At 42.8% G+C, this 19345-nt stretch overlaps 1 protein-coding gene across 2 annotated transcripts; it reads right to left on the bottom strand.

The window, feature by feature from the left end:
* Window positions 1-1318: 1318 nt before the first annotated feature.
* LHX9 (LIM homeobox 9) lies at window positions 1319-18090 on the bottom strand. 2 transcript variants are annotated; one of them, XM_060644029.3, is made up of 5 exons: window positions 17453-18090; window positions 15293-15495; window positions 13739-14094; window positions 7546-7748; window positions 1319-3273 (listed from the first exon to the last, which is right to left on the bottom strand). In XM_060644029.3, exons 1-5 carry the CDS (start codon window positions 17624-17626, stop codon window positions 3217-3219), a joined length of 993 nt encoding a protein of 330 aa, XP_060500012.1. In that variant the 5' UTR covers window positions 17627-18090; the 3' UTR covers window positions 1319-3216. The 2 variants fall into 2 exon arrangements, with proteins under 2 accessions (XP_060500012.1, XP_060500011.1); XM_060644028.3 differs by lacking the exon at window positions 1319-3273 and adding an exon at window positions 5286-6235.
* Between the last annotated feature and the right edge of the window lie 1255 nt (window positions 18091-19345).

Below are 19345 nucleotides of genomic sequence, written 5' to 3'. Positions count from 1 at the left end.
TATTAATATTCACAAAGAAATGTTGGAAGTGGGAAGTGATGTTAGATTAAAAAAATATCTATTTTGCAGCACAGATGAAAAACAATTTTGTTATGGTGATTATATTGCTACTCACATCATATTCATAGACTTTTCCTTGAATCCCATGCACAGTTCTGATTTTTTTTTTTTGGTTTGGAAACAGGTAAAATAAAATGAAAATCTTCCCAGAGGGCATTAAAAATAAGACATTAACTTAGAATTTATGTTGCAAGTAAGGTAAATGGTAATTTTATTCTGCTAAAATGTTGGAAGGGCAGAGTAAGTATTATAAAAATATTTCAGAATCAATGGCATATCACAAAGAAAATAACTTCCTGTTTTCACTTTGGCTGTAAAGCAAAGGACTGTGGCTTTACATTAGACGGTTTTTACTTATTTGAGTATTCAGAGTTGGTTCTCAATTGCTAAGAGTATGAAATATTTGAAAGGCCAATCCAGAGTTTATCTACGTATGGTTTCAAAGAAAGTACAATGTCATTTCACTAATTTGGACTGAGTGATAGTATCCTTATTTAATCCTTGTGTCTAGAGACCATAAAACATAAAAAGTATTGAATCACCTCGAGAGTACACAAACTCTCTACAAGTAAAGATAGCTTTGTTTAACACACAGTTGAAAATTAAAACTCCATACCAAGTTAGGGGTTTATATTTATCTTTGACAACAATGGTACCATCTATAGTATTCTCCTGAAGAGCCTAGAATGACACGACTCCACATTTCCATTCCAGAACTTCCCACTTCCAACGCTTTTCTCCATGATGCCCTTTGCAAGCGCTCGAGCAACACAAAATGAGATGCTATGTAAATGTGGTTTATAAAATGCTTTGACTTCAAAGAAAGGTTACTGGAAAAGAGTGTGCTGTGGGTTCTACAGGGGTTTTGTTAAATAAAGCGATCTGTTTTTTAGGTGATGAAAAATCACCTTAAAAGTCTTAAAAGTGTTTGCTTTGGGTCCTTTATTATGGAGTTTTATCCTTATTTGAGGTATGAAAAACCTACTCGCTCTCTAAGTCAGCATTAAGATGGCTACTCACCCAAGGGGACAGATGCTAACTCTCTGTAAAGCTTTTTTTGCCCGAGATCAATTTGCCAGAAGTTAGACTAACCCAGGCATCCGGGAAGTAGAAACTATGAAAATTTAGTACCTTGCTCCCTTCTGAGAAGTCTACATCCCTCTCTTCCATGCCCAAGAATGAGTGTGTGGTTTGCCCAGACTCAAAAACTGCCATACATCATGGGAAAGCATGGCAGACCTTCCAACTCTACATCACATGCTTTTTTTTTTTTTTTTCCCTCTTCCCACTCACATAATTAGTGCTCCTTTCTTTTACTTTTTCAAAATGTGCCTGTTTCAAATTTGTATTATTTTTTTCAGATGTCTAATTGCAGTTACGTTCTTTCCCTCTTTGGTCTCCTCCCGCATTTCACATACCAGACAAATATTTAAAGGTCTGTAAAACCAGGCGAGGCTCCAAGATATTTCTAACCGAAACTGCCATAGGTGACAGCACAGGGAAAGAAAGCAAAGTTGTAGGACAAGGATTTGAATAAACGGGGTGCAAACGTATTGGAAAATCTATTTAAGTTGCTATAGCCATGGATGAGGTTTCAATGAGGCATAAACATTCAAGTTCCTGACAAAACCAACATGTTTCATGATCAGTCAAAATAGTCTACTTGTCATGATGCATTGCATTTTTTTTAATTTTTTTAAAGAGTAAGTCGCTCTCTCTTTTAATTTTTTTTTTCCTTTTTTAGTATTCAGGAAGTGAAAGCATTTAAGAAAACATTCAAAGTTCTGAGAATACATGTAAGTGAAATATTTAATGTCTGTCATTCATAAAAGTTACATCATTTACATAGGGTTCATTTGTATATAATAAAAATTTCATCATAATGAAAACTTTTCTGGAAAGTTATATGTTAATTTGTTTAACATATGCTTTGGATATACAGCTAAATAGGAATCGTTAAAAAATTCTTTCTTCAAATATTCCCTTTAACAATTAAAAAAACCTCATTCCTAAATATTTGTTTTTCTTTCCACTTGCTCCTTTGTTTGTAATATCATATGTAATTTGAACTATGCAAAGATTGGATCTTTCCATAGTTCAGAATATATTTGTATACTTCAATAAATTTGCTCATTGCATAGCAAACATGTAAACTTACACAGGATCTATAAATTTTACCCTAATAATCTAAAAACGTTGCTGAAATTTTACATGATAGTTTAGTCTAAGGTTTATTTTTTGTTGTAATTTGTGTTTTCTCTGTGGGTTTTTTTTTTTTTTTTTTGGTAATTTTTAATACATGGGCCAATTGAATACAACAAATAAAAAGTCATGAAAAGTTAAAAACCAAGTAAGTCATTTTATCCTAGACTACCAGAATTTAACCTCATTATATTGTTTGGATTTTTTTTTTTTTTTTACTAAGTATAACAAGTTGGAAATGTATTGTGCTGCCTCTTAAGACAGTGTTCAAAAGTAATTTCAACAGTGTGTATTTAACATAAAGTTAACTATGTTCGCGTCAAATAAAATGTTTATTAATGAAAGCTATTTATCATACAAGAAACAGCAAAGATAAGTCATCATACAGAGATGTACACTAGGAGTGACAGATGTAAAAGTGCATGCAGAGATTTCTGTTTAAAAAGGAAGTAATAAACAATAATACTAAAATTACTGGGTTTTGATTCCTATACTCTCAAGTGAGTGATAGCTTTTCTTTGAATTTACAATTGGAAAATGCCATCAACAGATAGGACTAATACACATTAGCAAGCAGGTGAAATGAATGTTTTTGGACTTTATTTTACAACTACTGTGCTTGACAAATGTGTGGGATTTTTTAGCAATAATAATTTTCTTCAAATATGGGGTGGGCATATTACTGCCAGGTTGCTCTGGTTTATACACGGCTTAACTAATTTTGTTTTAAACCACATAACTTTAAGCCTCCATTTGTGTTAGACACCATAAAGAACAGAATTTTTGTTAACATTCAGTAAATGACATTTAAGTCTCTCTCTGTCTCTCTCTCTCTCTCTTTTTTTTTTTTTTTGGCTCAATAGATTTTAAAATGTATGATTATCATAACCTAATATTGTCTTTGTCTTCACTGCAGTGGATTTCCGATCAAACTTTTCCCCTTCTTTTAATACTTTAGGGAATTTTCAAACGTCGGGATGTTTGGCTGTAATGCCCCAAGATTTGTTCTCCCTGAAAAAAATCATAGTGACAATTTATTAACTACAGAGCAACTTGGCTTTTAGGGGTCTGCAATTTCTATTTTGATTTACAAATATCCATTTGTGCTCAATAGACCTAACATTAAATCTTAATCATAGTTAAGTTTCTTTTCATGCAATTACTTTGTCTGCTAATTATCTTTTTTTTTTAATTCTAAAAATTGGGCGGAGTCAAATCGGTGGGGCATTACTTTTATTATAAGAAAATATATTAAAAGGTAATTCGAGGTTGAATTACATTGCATATGCAACGGTGTGTACATTTAAAATGAATCAGAAGTTTGGAAATCTGAAAACTATTTGTATGTTTGAATATTTAAAAATTGTTTGTATTCCCACTTTAATAGCTTTTACATATAGATATTGGAAACACACTAGTACAGTTAAACCTTAAATTGATGGGAAATAAAACTCCTTAGATTCAAAATGGTTTATTCACACAAATTTAATAGGATATATCACAATTGTTTGGTCCATAAATATTTAGGGGAAATAGTTTCTATACAATGCATTTATCAATAAACAAAGAAACATGGACAATTTTGCTAGACCACTTACTGTACTATAAACACGAAGCTCAATATATAAGATTATTGAATTTATCAACTATATTTGAAAGAGTGCACAACTGCTTTCTATGACATGTCTGTCCCCTCTAACAGGATACACCATAAAAAGAGTTTCGGAAATAAGAGGTAAAACAGTACAAAACTAGTGAGGTGTCAAAAGGGCTTAAAACAGTTAATTTAACAAACAACACATATATCCTGATTTTTCACAAACTTACTTCCAAGTTATATCATAAGGCACGTAGGAGAACTGAGTTATAATTAGTCTACTTAATAAAGTAGATCTATAGTACCATACATTGTTCTGTCAAAGAACAAAATTTATAAGTATCAATATTTTACCTGTAAAAGTGTATTAATAAGATCTCAGCCTTACCAAGGTTGTTTGGTCTGGTTAGTGGTAAATGCCCAAAATGTAATAGAAATATGAAAAGTCAAGATTTAAGCTCCATATAAGATGATAACCACACTTGCTAAATATATAATGGCAATCACACCTTTCTTCTGTTACAGTGTTAACTTATCTTCCATCATCTTTTTTTTAAAAAATAAGCTACTTTCTGTGCTAATTTTCTAAAGACCCTGAGCAAAAGTTACAATAATGCACTTTAATGTGGGCAGTGAACTGTCAATATGTAACCACACATTTATACAGCCAGAAGGACACCTTTAAAATCTATTAAATAGCCACTTCGACCACCAAAGGAGATTTAAGGGGTCCAAAAAGTGGAGAATATGTGCAAAGTTATTCTTAACAATCCACTAAAGCAAGACATATATCTTGACTTCTTTTTTATTTTTTTTAGGAAATCCACAATCTAATTGGTATTTAACTACAACAGAAGCGTATAGATGAACATTCACCACTGCCCAGACCATTAAGATTTTAGCTTAAATTAAAAGAAAAATAATGCTACTGTAAACTAGGAAATATATTCAGATCAGCATCCACGAGGCTTCTGAGTTTATCTACTTTAAGACTAATAACTTTAAATCTGTAATGCCAGAAAAGTTTTTTTTTCTGACAAATATATCAACCTATGCCAAAGTAAAATAAAGCAAAACAAACCAAAGAATTCTCATTGTCGATATTAGTCTACTAAGGTTTTCTTTTTTAACATAATTCATATAGAATGCCAGATACAATATCATGGTACAGCTGAAGCCAATTAATAGAGCTATTAATTAAATTATACTGATTTTTTTAACTTCTTAAAAAATTATATTTTGCTTATTTCCATTTTCCCTAGGAAAAAAAATTAATTTAGAAAGAATGGTTTTAGAACTATCATTTTTAGCTTTAGGTTAACAGTATAGAATTTCAAGCTCTATATGGAATTTTCATAGATACACAGGGAGTTTAAATATTTTTCAAATGTTGAAAAGCAAATAACTAACAAGTGTTCCTGGGATGTACACCCCTAAAGAGAAGGAAAAGTCACATTGCTAGAACAGATTTCTCACCTAATTAATCTTTAATATTTAGAGCTGCTATAGTTAATGCTTTTTGTTTAATCATATTCCTCATTTGTAAGATGAAAGAATAATCAAAACATTTTTTCACTTTTAAAATTAAAAAAAAAACAATGTGAAGTTTTCAAAATTCCATAAGTATACATACAATCGCAAGATTTAAAAAATAACTTTAATTATCTGATTCTTTATTAACCTAATCATTTTAATTGGGAATATGATTATTTGCCCATTATCATACCACTTTTTTTTTTCTTCGAGATTCTGGAAATAAGTAACATACAATTTTAAGAGGCACTTATTAGAATAATTCAAAAACTCTCCTTACCAACTGAAAGCTCTAATTAATTTTTTAAAAAAATCCAAATACACATTGTAGACAAAAACAAAAAAAAACAAAACAAAACAAAACCAAAACAACAACAAAAAAAAACACTTTGTAAAGGAGACAATTCTGTAAACTCATTTGCCAAGTGGCTGCAGATGCTACACACCAAGCTGTTGCTTTTATTTCCCAAATATCTTGTGGGTTAGAAAAAAAAAAATCTTGTAAATAATAAAATAATAATAATTAGAATAATAATAAAAAGAAGAGGAAGAATGAAAAAACAAAAACAAAAACAAAAACCAATGTTAGAAAAGGTTCGTTAAGGTAGTTTGTGAGGGGCTTCCGGATTCGTGGCTGTCCATGTTAGAGGTCACGGATGTCACTACAGTGATAGTGGGATTGGTCAGGTCTGTTAAAGTGGTCGCTGTGCCGGGTGGAGTGAGAGCGCCGCTGTCTGCTGAGGGCGGGGCCGGAAGCGACGTGCCATCAGCTTTATCAACACCCCCATTCTCCTGCCGCAAAAGGTTCCTTCTGAATTTGGCTCGTGCGTTTTGGAACCAAACCTGCAAACCAATCCCAATTGATTTCTTTACCGATGTTTATTTTAGACTTCTTTTGTTTCTCTCTCTCTTTTTCTTTCCTTTTTTTTCTTTTTTTTTTTTTCTTGCTTCCTTTTTTTCTTTTTTCTTTTTCTTTTTTTGAGAGTATGTTTTCTTTTTAAATATAATTGTTTTTATTTTTCTTGGGAGAGAAGGGCTGGGGTTTGTTTTGTTTTTGTTTTTGTTGTTTTTGGTTTTGGGCTTTTTTTTTTTTTTTTTAAACAGAGTATTTCAAGTAATACTATGGGTACTCCCTCTCAACTGCATATATCCCCCCAGCACTAACAAGTGCCACTTGGGACAACTGATGCTTAAATGGAGATACCATAGACATGAAAGCACAGAGATACAAGGGGGAAACTATATCCTGATTCCTTAAGCGATTGTTATCTTTTGAGAATGAGGAAAGGCAGGGTCATTGAAAGTTTCACAAAGTAAGAAGGACTCCTATGAAATGAACATCACTGAAACAGATTTCAGGCTGTTCTTGAGTCTGACACGTGATAACTATTCTCCACATAGGAAAAACCCAGGGCCACAGACCCCAAGCAGCCAGAAACTGGTCGGTGGAATTTTAAATGCCTGCTCTTTGTCACTGAGAAGTAGAAGAAGATCACAGGTGACCCACAGCAACCCACTATAATTTCATGAGTTGTATACTCTTACCCTTACAAGTCTAGAAAAACAATTGGACAGCAGGTCTAACTCTCAGTATTTAGTTTTGCTCTACAGTTTGTTAAAATGGGAAAATTCTTGCTACACTTGGTTGCTGAGACACATTAACCATGGCTGTGGCTCTTCCGGAGTTGAAAAAATGAAAAAAAAAAAGAAAAGGGTCGATCTGAATTTGGAAGGTCATGGCATGTGAGTGAGGCTGCCAAGAGTTTGCTGAAGTAAAACAGCACCAGCGGGTCCCCCTCAAGTCTGTGCACTGAGCCTAACGTGAATGGAAATCTCTAAAGCCACAACTTGTACAAATAACATCACCCACATTAGCAGAGCAGTGAGGTGAGCTGTGCTGGCTTGGGTGGCCCCATCTCTCCATCGATAGGAAGGAAGAATGTGGCTGCATTTCAGAAGATCCTGGGTCTCTCTTTGGGCACCCTCCCGGAAGCCCCTGCAAAATTTCCGCACACCCTCTGGGGAGATAACTAAGGTAAACTAATGAGAAGCAGTACAGGAAATATCTGTATTGCTCTAAACAGGGAAGAGAACTGTTTTTACTGGCAAGGGTAAGGGAGATTTATACACAGCCAATGATGGAGGTTTCTTACCTGCAAAACTCTTTTGGTGAGGCCTGTTTTCTGAGCAAGCTGCTTGAGGTCCTTGGCATCCGGGTTGTGGTTGATGGCAAAGTAGGATTTCATGGTCCGGAGCTGGTGGTGCTTGAAGGAGGTGCGCATGCGCTTGGTCTTCTGTGAGGGTGGGTAAGGCTGCTGATCCCGGTCCAAGTGGTCTGCCTCGTTCTCGTTACAACCTGTTGCGGGATCAGTGAACAAACAAACAACTGCTCAGTGGGAAGTCCCGCACTTGCTGCAACGGTAGCGGTAGCGGGCTGTGCGATGCTAGGATAATAAAGCAACGGTGGGAAAGGCTGTCGACCCAATTATAAGCTGTATCGAGACAAGACAGAGGTTAATTACCAAAGTCAGCCAAAGCAGCCTCTTCACGTGGCCACAACCAAAGTTTCTGTAATGGAAAAATGTTAGATAAATCCTCTCTTTTGTATAATGGTTGCTGGAAAACTCGAGAAGATGAAGAAGTCGCAAGTGTGAAAGAAACATCCCAGGGGTAAAAAGGATCGACTCTAATACGTTTATGCACAACCGCACCCTGCCCTACAGCGCACACAACAGTTTTTAGAGACTCCACACTTTGTCTGTGTTTGTGAAATGAGACATACTCCCTGAAGGCACTGCTCTTTGTCATGAGGGATATGCAAACCATTTCATCTCTCTCCAATCTGAGAGTTTCTGAGAACCCACCAACTAAGGAAGACTCTAAGTCAGTTCCAATTTTTAGCTTGTTCTGATATTCCTCGAGTCTTCTCAATCAGGAAAAAAGTGGAAAGTAGCTGGAGAAGGGGGAGAGTTTTACAAAATTAGAATTTGTAGATTTCTTATGTAATCCCAAGAATATTATTTTTGAGTGTTTTTAGCTATAGCTGCTTAATATAGGGCAATGCCAGGAAGAAAACAGTTTTCCCTTGGAGTTATTTTAATAAATATTTCTGAAAGAGAATGAGCCCAGACTTCTCTTCACTCAGTTCATGCCTGAAGCACTCCCCACAGCTCACAGTTCAGAGACACTGCTGGTGCCTATTTCTCAGCTCAGATCTTGGCCCTCTTTGCTGTGGATGTTTGTGAGTGGGATTTGAGCTGTGCCCCTGGCTGGTCTGGCAGAAAGAGGGTGACATCTCTCTCCCTGCAGAGCTCTGCTCAGCATTGAGGGTAAAACGACCCAGACTTTGAAACCAGCCTAAGAGTCATTATCCCCAGGATGTAAAGCTGCACATTTAAAAGGTCATTTCCAATAACCTCCTGGCTCTGTGTAGGAAATATGACTACAAAATGAAAAATGTTTTTTGCTAAATATTTACTGATTCAACCAACTTCTCAAAGGGCATGGCATTTTTTTTTTCTTTAAACCCTTACTTCAGGTATTTATACATGTATTTTCAGATCTAATCATCCTACATTTTAGCACATTATAATAGAATATCTAAAATATTTACTGATTCAACCAACTTCTCAACTTAAAGGGCATGGCAATTGTTTTTCTTTAAACCCTTACTTCAGGTATTTATACAATGTATTTTCAGATCTGATCATCCTACAATTTAGCACATTATACTAGAATATCTAAAATTAACCTGATCATGTTACTTGGTGGCATACTACTTTACTGAAGAAAGTAAAACGTTTCTTAATATTAGCTCTTCTGCTTGGTAAAATATTATTTGCCTGCTATGCTCTGGTTAGAATTATGTTCTGAAACTTTCTGGTAAACCAGCATAATCAGCAGAAACAGTAGTTTGGGCCATCAACCAAGAGGTCAGGCACATCACAAAACCCATTTAACAAGAAATTTGCTCTATTGTAAGAAGACATTACATTAGGCATGAATTAATGTTCCCTTTGTTTAAATTTCCATAAGATACACAAGGAGGAGGGCACATCTGGCAAAAGAGCAGATGAGTTCATTGAGAGAAAGATTATATACTATTCACCTTTGGGTCCCCTGCGTCAAGCACAGGGCCAGGACTCAAAAGCATTCCACCAAGATTTTGAATCTTTGTTCATCAATAAAATCAAGTGACTATTAATGCAAAGCCAAGTCAACTTGAATGGAATCCAAGTTGGCCATATACATACAAATGTTGAACATATCCTTCTTTTAAACTGCCCAGAAAAGTAACATACCCTCAGAGATAAGAGAAAGAATATACGCTACATTTTATCCTATTTTAGCCCAGTGGGGGATATGTTGGGTTCAAATATTCTACAGAATTGCACTTTCATATCCTCAAATGGATGAAACAGCCTCTTAAGACCTACTATAAAACTATATTTATCTCTAGTAAACTGAGCTATATTTCACAACCAGATTATAAATGTACCCACCACAAAATGGTCAAAGAGGCACACCTGGCTTTGGGGCTTCTTCAAATAAGATTTCATTCTTACCGTATGTGAGTAACATTTAACTTTTCCTGAACAGCACATCAGATTGAATATTACACTTAGAGGACTTAACTAAGTGCTTAACTAATGCCCTTAGCCACTACCCCAACTCAAGGTATTATTTCTTAGAGATGAATGTGATTCCTAACCTCACTATGTACTCATTAGTCTTTAAAATGAAGTTTATGAAAAATAATCATAGAACAGTGTGATTAAACTGCTTTTCTAAATATGCATTCTACATTCATTATTGCTGATTAAAAATTCAGCAGATAACGTTAGTTCATTAAACACAATTATGGGACTTGTTTCCACACAGTATATGGTTCAGTGTGTAAGAAGATTGTTAGCTCTTTATTAAACAGATATTACTGTATGCTTTTCCTGTGACGGTGTTATCATATTACTCAACTTAAAAGAGCAATCTACTTCTTCCACATGGTAACTCAGTGCATTATCCTAAATTGTTTGTGTTTAACTACAGATGCATTGTATAAACTTGCAAGTGATTGTGTTTCCCCAGGGTCTACTTCAGAAGTATACTTGTTTCCCCCCACCCTCTGAATTATGAGATGGAATGACAACTCTCTTAAAACTACTTTAAATGTCCACCTATAAGTACACATCTGACACACCATAAAGTCAGTGAGAAGATCTAAATATTTTCTTTTCCAGTCACTGATGAAATAATGGTCACCTGTACTAAAGCCAGTTTCTGTTCCGAAGGTATGTAACCTTCTGAGAACTAACTGATCCCTGGGAGACCACTAGGGGTCAGTGCCAGGCTAATTTCACAACTATCAGGCGCTTTCAACTCCAAGAAAACCCAAGGAAAGCAGATTTTAAAAACTGGCAAAAATTTAGTCTCACCACTATCTCTAAGTTACCCAAATAGGAGCTGCCTATCCTACACTAAATCTTCACTCCTGGAGGGCTGCCTTTCAATCTAGGATTCCAAATAAACTATGTCTCTTTCTAAAATATCTGCCTGGGATCTGCACCGGGAGGATTAACTAAATTGGTAATATTCTCACTAAAAGGCATTTGCCAGATGTCAAACACTAACTGATCTTTGCCACCTTTCACATCTTCTCTGGACGTCTTTGAATCATAAACATATTTTATGTATATGATTTTTTTTAAATATATCAATTCATAGATTGCATTTTAGTGTCAATGCTACTGTTTCTGAAACTAGTTTACAATTAAGCAGAGATGGCAATATAAGACCCAAAGAAAGCAAAAATAATGAGTTAAAACTGTGGGTCCATCTCATTTTCTACCTTTTAACATGTTTTCAATTTGCTGAAGCTTTTCTTTTGCTAGTTTTGTAACAAACTGGCATAGGTGGTTAGATGCATAACCTTTTTTTTTTTTTAACAGTGGGATTGATTTCTGGTCATGTATCTTTGATCCAGTTTCTCTAGATTATTTATTTCCATCTGATTTTAAAGAAGTATGTACTATTCGTTTGTATCTCTAGGAAAAGTCCAGAAAGGATGGGGTGGATACTAATTAAAAGACATCCAGTCTGAGGTCCTGTGATGTTCAAATTCCGGATAGTGAGGCCTCAGCAACCGTCTCCTCCTGCAGGAGCTAAACAGCATCACCTTTCTCGAGAAATCTTGCGGCATTAATATACAAACTAAAGGCCTAAGTGGAAGGAGATTTTCATTCTTTTTTTTTTTTTTTTGAAGATATAAATTTGTATTCTCTAGCTACCACTAAATTCTATTGTCCTTAAAGCTCCCAGCTCTTCCCACTAAAGGAAGATCCAAGGCGAAATCAAATTGAGCTAGTTAGATTAAATAAACAAGCGGAAAAAATAGGATTGCTTCCCTGTGGCTAGAAATGTCCACCTTTTTGCACACTTTCTCGGGCGGAGGGATTCCCTCTCTCCCAAGGACTCTCCGGTTATGTGGGTCCCGGCCTCTCGGTCTCTGTCTCTGTGTCTCTCTAATTAGGGCATTAGGGCCTTGGTGAGTGGCTCGAGATTCCGATGTCATCTTCTATTAATAAAGAACAATTAGTGCCCTGCCTGTCCTGCTCCGGGGACCTCGCATCAAAGGAGATGAAATGAGCGCGCTGGGCAAAGTGGCCCCGAACCAAACCCCGGCGGAAGTGCAGCAGGGACGAGCGCCAGGCCGCGACCCGCAGCCGGGGGTTGGCAAAACCCGGGGCTGCGCCCGCTGCCCCGCCACAAACCGATCCTGGTGGGGTCTGGAGCGAGCCGGCTGGCCTTTTCCCTTGCTCTAGCGACCCTGGCCTGAACCCCCTAGGGACAAACGTCGCTGCGCTGAGCTCCCTGGTCGCTAATCTCCCTGGGACGCCGCGCGCCGCGCTGGCCGGGTCGGGATTCCTTCTCCTCAGTTACATCAGCCGAGAACCCCAGGAGGCAGCCCAGCAGAAGGCTGGGGGGAGCCGCCCTTCCTGAGAGGCTTCCCCAGGAAACTCTGGGCTCCGAGCAGGCCTATTAGTTCCAAATGGTTCACGCTGGCTGTGTGACCGTGGGTAAATCACTTATCCTACTGGATAACTTTGAGCCACAATGGCTCAGACACCATACCAGGCACTGGGGACCGGAAGGCAAAAACCAGCAAGATCTGTGCTCTGGGACGTCCATGCTTTGGCTGGTACCTGGGTGCTCATGGTAACAGAGTAGGGTTGCCACAATGAGGGTCCCTCGGGTCCCTTCCGGTAGAATGGACTCCCTAGCCTGAGTCTACTGTCGGCTGAGATTCCCAGGTTTCCCAAGCATTAGCCTGGGGGCTTTCCAGACCCCCCTTTTTTCCCCAGTGTCTGGAACTCCTACGAAGAGCTTCCTTCCTGCTTGGAGTTCGACGTGCTCGACAAGGTCCATCCCTATCCTCACCTGGGGGATGCAGAGCAGGGGCAAGCTACCAACCATGGGAAACGGATGATTGAGAGATATTGATAAGTGATACATGTCTTCCCAAAGCAAGGGAGAAAGTGTGCTCTCAGGCCTGTTGCCTGCATTTCGTTTTTAATTAAGACAGAAGGCTGGTGGAGGATAAAAGGGTGGCCTGTCACACCACCGCGCTGCCTCAGTGGTCCTGACCTGGAGTGTCTTTCAGTTTTCCAGGGGCTCTGGAGGTCCTGGTGGCTTATCATACAGGGAATCAGCTGGCTGGACGACTGCCCTGACCTATGCAAGGGGCAGGCCAGCTCAGCTGTGGAGGGTGATTCCTACCCTTACAGCTGCTTTTTCACCAAGACCAGGGATTTGGTTTTCGACACTCTTGCCAACTGTGTTCCTGATTAACTCTGGGCTGGTGACCACAGCCTCTGCTCCCTCTAGACAGACTGGAGTTGGGCTCTGAAGATTTTTTTTTTTTTTTTCAGTATATAGGAAAACCTCCTCCAGGATCTATAATTTGGCTTCCACACAGGAATTGCCCTGGGGCTGTTTTGCTCCAACTGGGAGCCAGAAACTAATGGGCTCATTAACTAATGGGCAACAAGGATTTGGCTCTGCCTGTTTGGGGGAAGTCATTGCAGCCTCATGGTTATGAATGTGTTTTTTGCCACAACCTAAATAAAGGTCCCTCTCTCTCTCTCTCTTCCCTCTCCCCCTCTCCTTCTGTCTCTCCTCTGTTTCTCTCCTTCTTTCTCCTCCTTCTGAGCGAAAGGGAGGTGTGCTGACGAAAGGGGAGTGTTAAGCAAAACACTCTTGCCACCAGATCTCCGAGTTCTGCGGAATCCTCCGCTGGGCAGCCAGAGGCCAGGGCTGCTGGAGGGGTGAGGGGAAAGTAGCAGGGCTCACCTGAGTTGTAATTGACGATGTCCACTCCCAGCGCTGGGCTCTTCCGCTTCCGGGGCCGCCCTTTCTGCACGGTGCCAGTGCCGTTGAAGTAAGGCAGGGCCAAGCCGCCGCTCTTGGCCGCCAGCTCGGTGTAGCTCAGCTGCGGTGTGTACTCCCCTTGCAAGAGGGTCTCGAAGTGGGCGCGGCAGTACACCAGGCTGTCCTTCATGCCAAAATGGTCGCCCGTGGTCAGGGTCTTGTTGCAAGTGGAGCAGGTGAAACAGCTCAGGTGGTAGACTGAGTCTCGGGCGCGCATGACCATCTCGGAGGCGGAGATGCCAAGGTGGCAGCGGGCACATCTCTGCACAGAGAACCTTCTGGAAAAACAAACCCGTCAAGTCAGGGCGCTGGTTGAGGCAAAGACGGGGCCATCTCCCACCCGTGACACCTGGGGTTTGGTCAGCGGTGGCCCAAGACGGGCACGTAGGAGGGTTCCGGGAGAAGAGGACACGGGTCCGTTTGCATTTGGTCATTAATTTTGTTTACTTTTTGACCTGTTCTGGTGAACCAGGACAAAAAAAAAAAAAAAAAAAAAAAACACCTTACATTAAAATAAGAAGAATTGGGTAACATCCTCAGTTTCCTTTTCTGTAAAGATTAAAAGGGAAAAAAAACCACAACAAACAAAAAGCCAAACAAAACAAAACAAAACCAAAAACCTGCACTTAGCTAATTCGAACGCTATGGAAAGAATCTTAAATTTCAACGCCGAGGGAAAGCGTTTCATCCGTTACAAAATATCCTATGAAGGGTGGTATTATTATTATTATTGATATTTATGGATGTGTGAGTGTACGTGAAAGCATTCAGACAGACGCGTTCGCAGAGGAAAGCTTATTCTTTTTTAATCACCTCTCTCCTCTGAGAGCAGAGCGAGGTCACTTGCACATAACTGTTCTCTTTCCCACCCCAGAAAAATAACTGGGACGCATCACAAAAAAACATCCCCCGAGTTTACTCTCCAGGCTGACCAGCACGGCTCTAACTCGCCGTGAATGGAACTCAGAACTGAGTGGCTTAGGTTTGTTTCACCAACGGCGATTATTCCTTTTCATGGTCATTTACGCGGTTTCCCGCCACCCTTGTGAAAACATAACACCCGGATACGGCCGCCTGGGCCACCAGTTCATTTCCAAGGTGCGGATCTCGCCCCGTTCGTAGTAAACGGAAAGAGAGAGAGAGAGAGAACACCCCGCTTCGGTGTTGGTCGACAGACACGCGTGCATTCAAGATTCGGAGCTTTCCCCAGATCCCCTCTACCGAGCTGTGCGGTGTCGGGAATGGGTGCTGTTCACTGGCAGCTCCAGACCTTGGGGGTTCCTCCCACCCATCCTCACTGCCCTTGGTGGGGGTGGCTCAGCTCGAACCCGTCTGCAGTGGACTTCCCTGGTCTCGGGATTGGTAACAGTACCCCGAAGGGGCGAAAGGGGGCGAACCGAGGGGAGGCTCCCCGGCTCGGGCAGGTGGCCGCGCCAGGTGTACCAGGGCGTAAGAGATCGATAGGGGCGGGAATACCTGTAGTAATCCTCCTTGCAGTAAATGCTACCGTCCTTGGCGAAGCAGGTGAGCTCCGACTCGAGGGCCAGCTTACATTCACAGCACTTCAGGCACCTCAGGTGCCACTGTTTGTCCACAGCCAGCAGGTAGTACCTGTCCGAGATCTTGCCCCCGCAGCCGGCGCAGAGAGCGGGCTTCTCGGGGCTCAGCGGGGGCATGCCCTGCAAGGCAAGCACAACGCACCGCTGAGGAGGACGTGCGGTGGGGACGCACAGCTTCGAGACCCCTCTCCGAAGCTCAAGTCGTTTGGGGAGCACCTCCAGGGGCAGGGGCCACAGTGCAAAGGCAAACGTCGGGGAAAAGTTCCCCGCCGCGACTCACTCCATTTCTGTAGTGTCTGCCTGGACCCGGCGTGCGCATCCTTCTGGGACTATTAACCTAAAGACGCGTCGGCCACCTCGAGCCTCTTTAAAATGCTAGGACCGCACTGAGCAGAGGTTGGGCGGGTGCTCCCCAATTCGCATGTACAAGCTAAAAATTGTGGCTTTCAACGCACACAAAACTAAACAACGGAAATTTTTACTGGGGAGTGGAGAGGAGATTTGGAAGAACACAGACTTTTTTAAGACATTGTATTTCTCTAAATTCCTATGGGCAGAGTTAAGTTAAAAGGAAGGAAGCGATTATTATACCCGTGCTCACAATTTGGTCTACATTGTTTTGATCTGGATAGATTTGGCTGTTCTCTGTTTTTCAGGGATATGGGTCCCCTCCCCAGTAAGGGTATAAAGTGCCTGTTCCCAGGAAGAGTCTATTGTCTGGTCCCCTCTGCACAGTCCCTCTTTCCCCGGCATTAACATACCCAGGAGATCTGTGTCCTGAAAATCTGTTTAGTGGCCAGGTTAAGCTTCCCGCCCGCTGACCCACCGACAGGGCCGAGGATGAGGAAACCTCACCTTGACCAGCCCAGCCCCGCCACGCAATTAGAGTTTGGGTTGCTGCTTTTTGTTTTTAGACAAGATAGTCACAGCAAGGAAAAAGAAAAAGAAGGAGGTAACCGCTGGACATCTCCCTCAAGACTAGCAGGAATGGGTTGGACTTCCCCACAAAACTTTGGCGGGCCTGGAAAAGTAAAGTCCCGTCCTTTACTCAGACCAGCCCCCACCTCCTCCCCGGTACAGAATTCATGTTGCAAATGTGGAAACACCCACGAGCTCGGCTACTTGGTGGAACCCCAAACACCACTGACCCGCTCGGGGCAGAGTACCGGGTTAGTTTGCGCTACAATCCCCGGTGTGTTGCCAAAGGATGTGCACAGCTCTGTTTGGCTGAAATCATTTCCGGAGACTTCTGCAGTTTTCCCCTCCCGGCTCGTAAGTGGGAAAGGGAAGCACATAGACTATTAATTGGTTTTCTTTATTAATCGGACATGACTTTCATTAATATGAATAGCGGTAACAGTGGTCGTTGATTACACCGCTCAAGGGCTCCGAAGCTCTCGCGCTGGGGCTAGGTGCCCGGCTCCTCCGGATTTTTATTAGGTTTCCCCCTGCACGTTCCACCCGCCCGGCCCGGAAGTTGAACGCCGTCCCGCTTCGCTAGAGGGGCCGAGCCGGGCTGCCCGAGACCCCGAAAATCGCCGGCTTAGGCAGTGCGGAGCTCCGAGCGTCCCGAGAACTGAAGGTGGCCCAGTTGAGTCCGAGTCCTCTCCAAAGGTCCGGTCACCACACCCAGAGACTAGAGCCACCTGGGCTCCTGCTTGGCCCGGACGCCCCGGCTGCGCGCGCCGTCCGCGCGTTGCCCGCGCCCAGCTCGCCCTCCCGGCCGCCACCCTCGCCGGGGAGGCGCCCGCAGTCTGGGGGGAGCGGAGACCAGAGGTTGGGGGCTGCAGAAGAGGACATCCCCATCCTCTCACTCCCGGCCCTCCCTGCTCTGCCGGGAACAGCTGCGGCAGAGAGTTGCGAGCTCACGGTCTCGGTCGCGGAGACATTTCAAGCCAGAAAGGCGGCCGTTTCTTAGCCCGGCAGGCAGTGGGCGCGGAGAGAACCCACCCGACAGCCGGGAACGGACGTTCCCTGGGACCCTCCATCCTCAACTCGGCCGGCCAGCGATGGAGACCCGGCTTCGCCGAGCGCGCAGGGGCGCCTGCCTCCCGCCGCCGAGGGGGCCCTTCCTTACCGCGTCGCGGCCGTTGAGCTGAGCGCCTTTGGCCAGGCGGGCCTCGGTCTTAGATCTGCGCTCCATCTCCTCCATGATACCTTGGATGTGGCCTCCGGAGATCCCGTGGAAGAGCATGGCTGGGGGACGGAAAGGACACGAGTTGCCTTCTGCTCGGCACCCCACTATTTCCATATACACACGCCCGCGGCTCTCAGCTCATCCGAGTGAAGGAGCAGAAGGGACCGCAGAGAGCTGCGTGTTGGAGGAGCGCAGAGGCGCTCCGGGACAGAGGGCAAGAGGGAGAGAGGGAAGAAGAAAGAGGCAGACGGAGTGGAAATTGGTCTGCTCGGAAAAGAAAAAAAGAAGGGGGGGGGGGAACCCCAGCGTCTCCCTGAAGGAGATGTGCAGAAAACAAACAAACAGGGGCGGAGGGGAAAGGAGACGAAGAAGGCGAATCTTACTGCTCTGAGAGATCGAATTACTAATGGGAAACAACACTGCAGCGGGGGGAGGAAAACAAAATCTGGCGAAGAAAGAAAATAGTTTCGAACACAAAGAAAGAAAAAGAAGTGCTATTTTCAGCGGTCCCTGGCTGCTTGCAAGTTCCCAGTGCCTGTAGGTTGGGTTGGGGACTGCTCCTGCCGTAGCTGTGTCCAATTTGTTAAGAGACTAAAGCCAGCCCATTTTTGATAATTTAGTAGGAGGAGTTCTCTCCCTGGAGCTGCCACGGATTTTTATTCAGACAACAAAGACCTGTCACACTCCTCTCAACCCCCTGGTGATGGGCAAGCAGGGACAAACATTACAAAGGGGAGGGGGCTGGAGGGGGGAAGTAGGAGGGGGCATTTACTTCCCCCCCAACACACACACACACACACACACACACACACACACACACACACACACATCCTTCCAAGAGTTCCCAGTAATCATGTTTTAAAGGGGAAAAGGAGCCCATATTGTCCCCGCCCTTGTGCAGGAGGCAGAAAGCCCATCTATTTGGTCCAAGTTCCAGATCAGACCCCAGCTCAAGGCACACAGAATGTCAGCTCCAAACTTTGGGTTTCCTCTTTGTGGACTTTCATGGTCTCTAGGTTGCAGGGGCTCCCAAATAAGTAAATGTTAAACAGAGATTCCTCTCTTCCCGTCTTCTTCAACTCACTTTTTAAAAGCAGGTCTCCTCACCTTTCCTAGAGGCCCTCCACCCTACCAGAGCCTGGAGCACCACCCCCCCCCCCAAAGTGAAAAACAGGCTAGGAGAACCTAAGATTCTGGCTATTGGTGGCAAAAAAGCTTTTCTTTGAAAAATGAATGTAGAGGACGAGGCATGGACTTGTAGTGGGGAGTACTCAACTGAACCATGATGTGGGGTGAGGTGTTCTCTTACCCAATTCAGGTTTGCAGGTAATCTGCTGGGGATCCCAGGGTCCCCCTTGAAACCTGTCGATGCGGGCAGCAAGTGGAGGACCCTGAAGGACTAGGTGCCTGCCCTGTTGCGTGCTGTTCCCACTGCCCTTGTCGGACGGGGACTTGTAAAACTGGATGTGCCGCAATTTTAGGAGGATGTGAAAGGGGCTCCTCGAGGTGGAGGAGGGGAAGGTGAGAGCTGACAAGCAGAATGGCAGACCTGCGCCTCACAAGAGGCGGGATTGTTCTGTCTCCCTCTGTTCCCGTTAGCGGTGGCCCCTCCTTGGCCCTATTAAAAAGTGTCCACAATACTCCGATATTGTCGATTCATGCAAGCCACCAGAAGCCCCCTAGGGGCCCGAAGCGCACAGCAGCGGCAGGAACCAGCCCAGCTTTAACCAGGGAAAGTAGGAAGCTGGGGCTGCTCTCTGCTTCTTTCCTTCCTAGTGCCTGCCTGTTTCCCACCACCCCCATCGGCTTTCCCAGGAATGGCTTACGTCCCGA

The sequence above is a fragment of the Panthera onca genome, chromosome F1 (genome assembly GCF_046562875.1).
Source record: "Panthera onca isolate mPanOnc1 chromosome F1, mPanOnc1 haplotype 2, whole genome shotgun sequence".
Lineage (NCBI taxonomy): Eukaryota > Metazoa > Chordata > Mammalia > Carnivora > Felidae > Panthera > Panthera onca.
The sequence above is the reverse complement of the archived record's forward strand: the minus strand, read 5'-3'. Positions and strand labels throughout refer to the sequence as shown.

Excerpts from the sequence above, each read along its gene's own strand:
- LHX9 (XM_060644028.3), bottom strand. The coding sequence starts at position 17,626 with ATGGAAATAGTGGGGTGCCGAGCAGAAGGCAACTCGTGTCCTTTCCGT. Across the intron at positions 15,496-17,452 it reads AGCTCAACGGCCGCGACGCG|GGCATGCCCCCGCTGAGCCC; the intron begins GTAAGGAAGGGC and ends CTTGCCTTGCAG. Across the intron at positions 7,749-13,738 it reads CATCGTCAATTACAACTCAG|GTTGTAACGAGAACGAGGCA; the intron begins GTGAGCCCTGCT and ends ATCCCGCAACAG.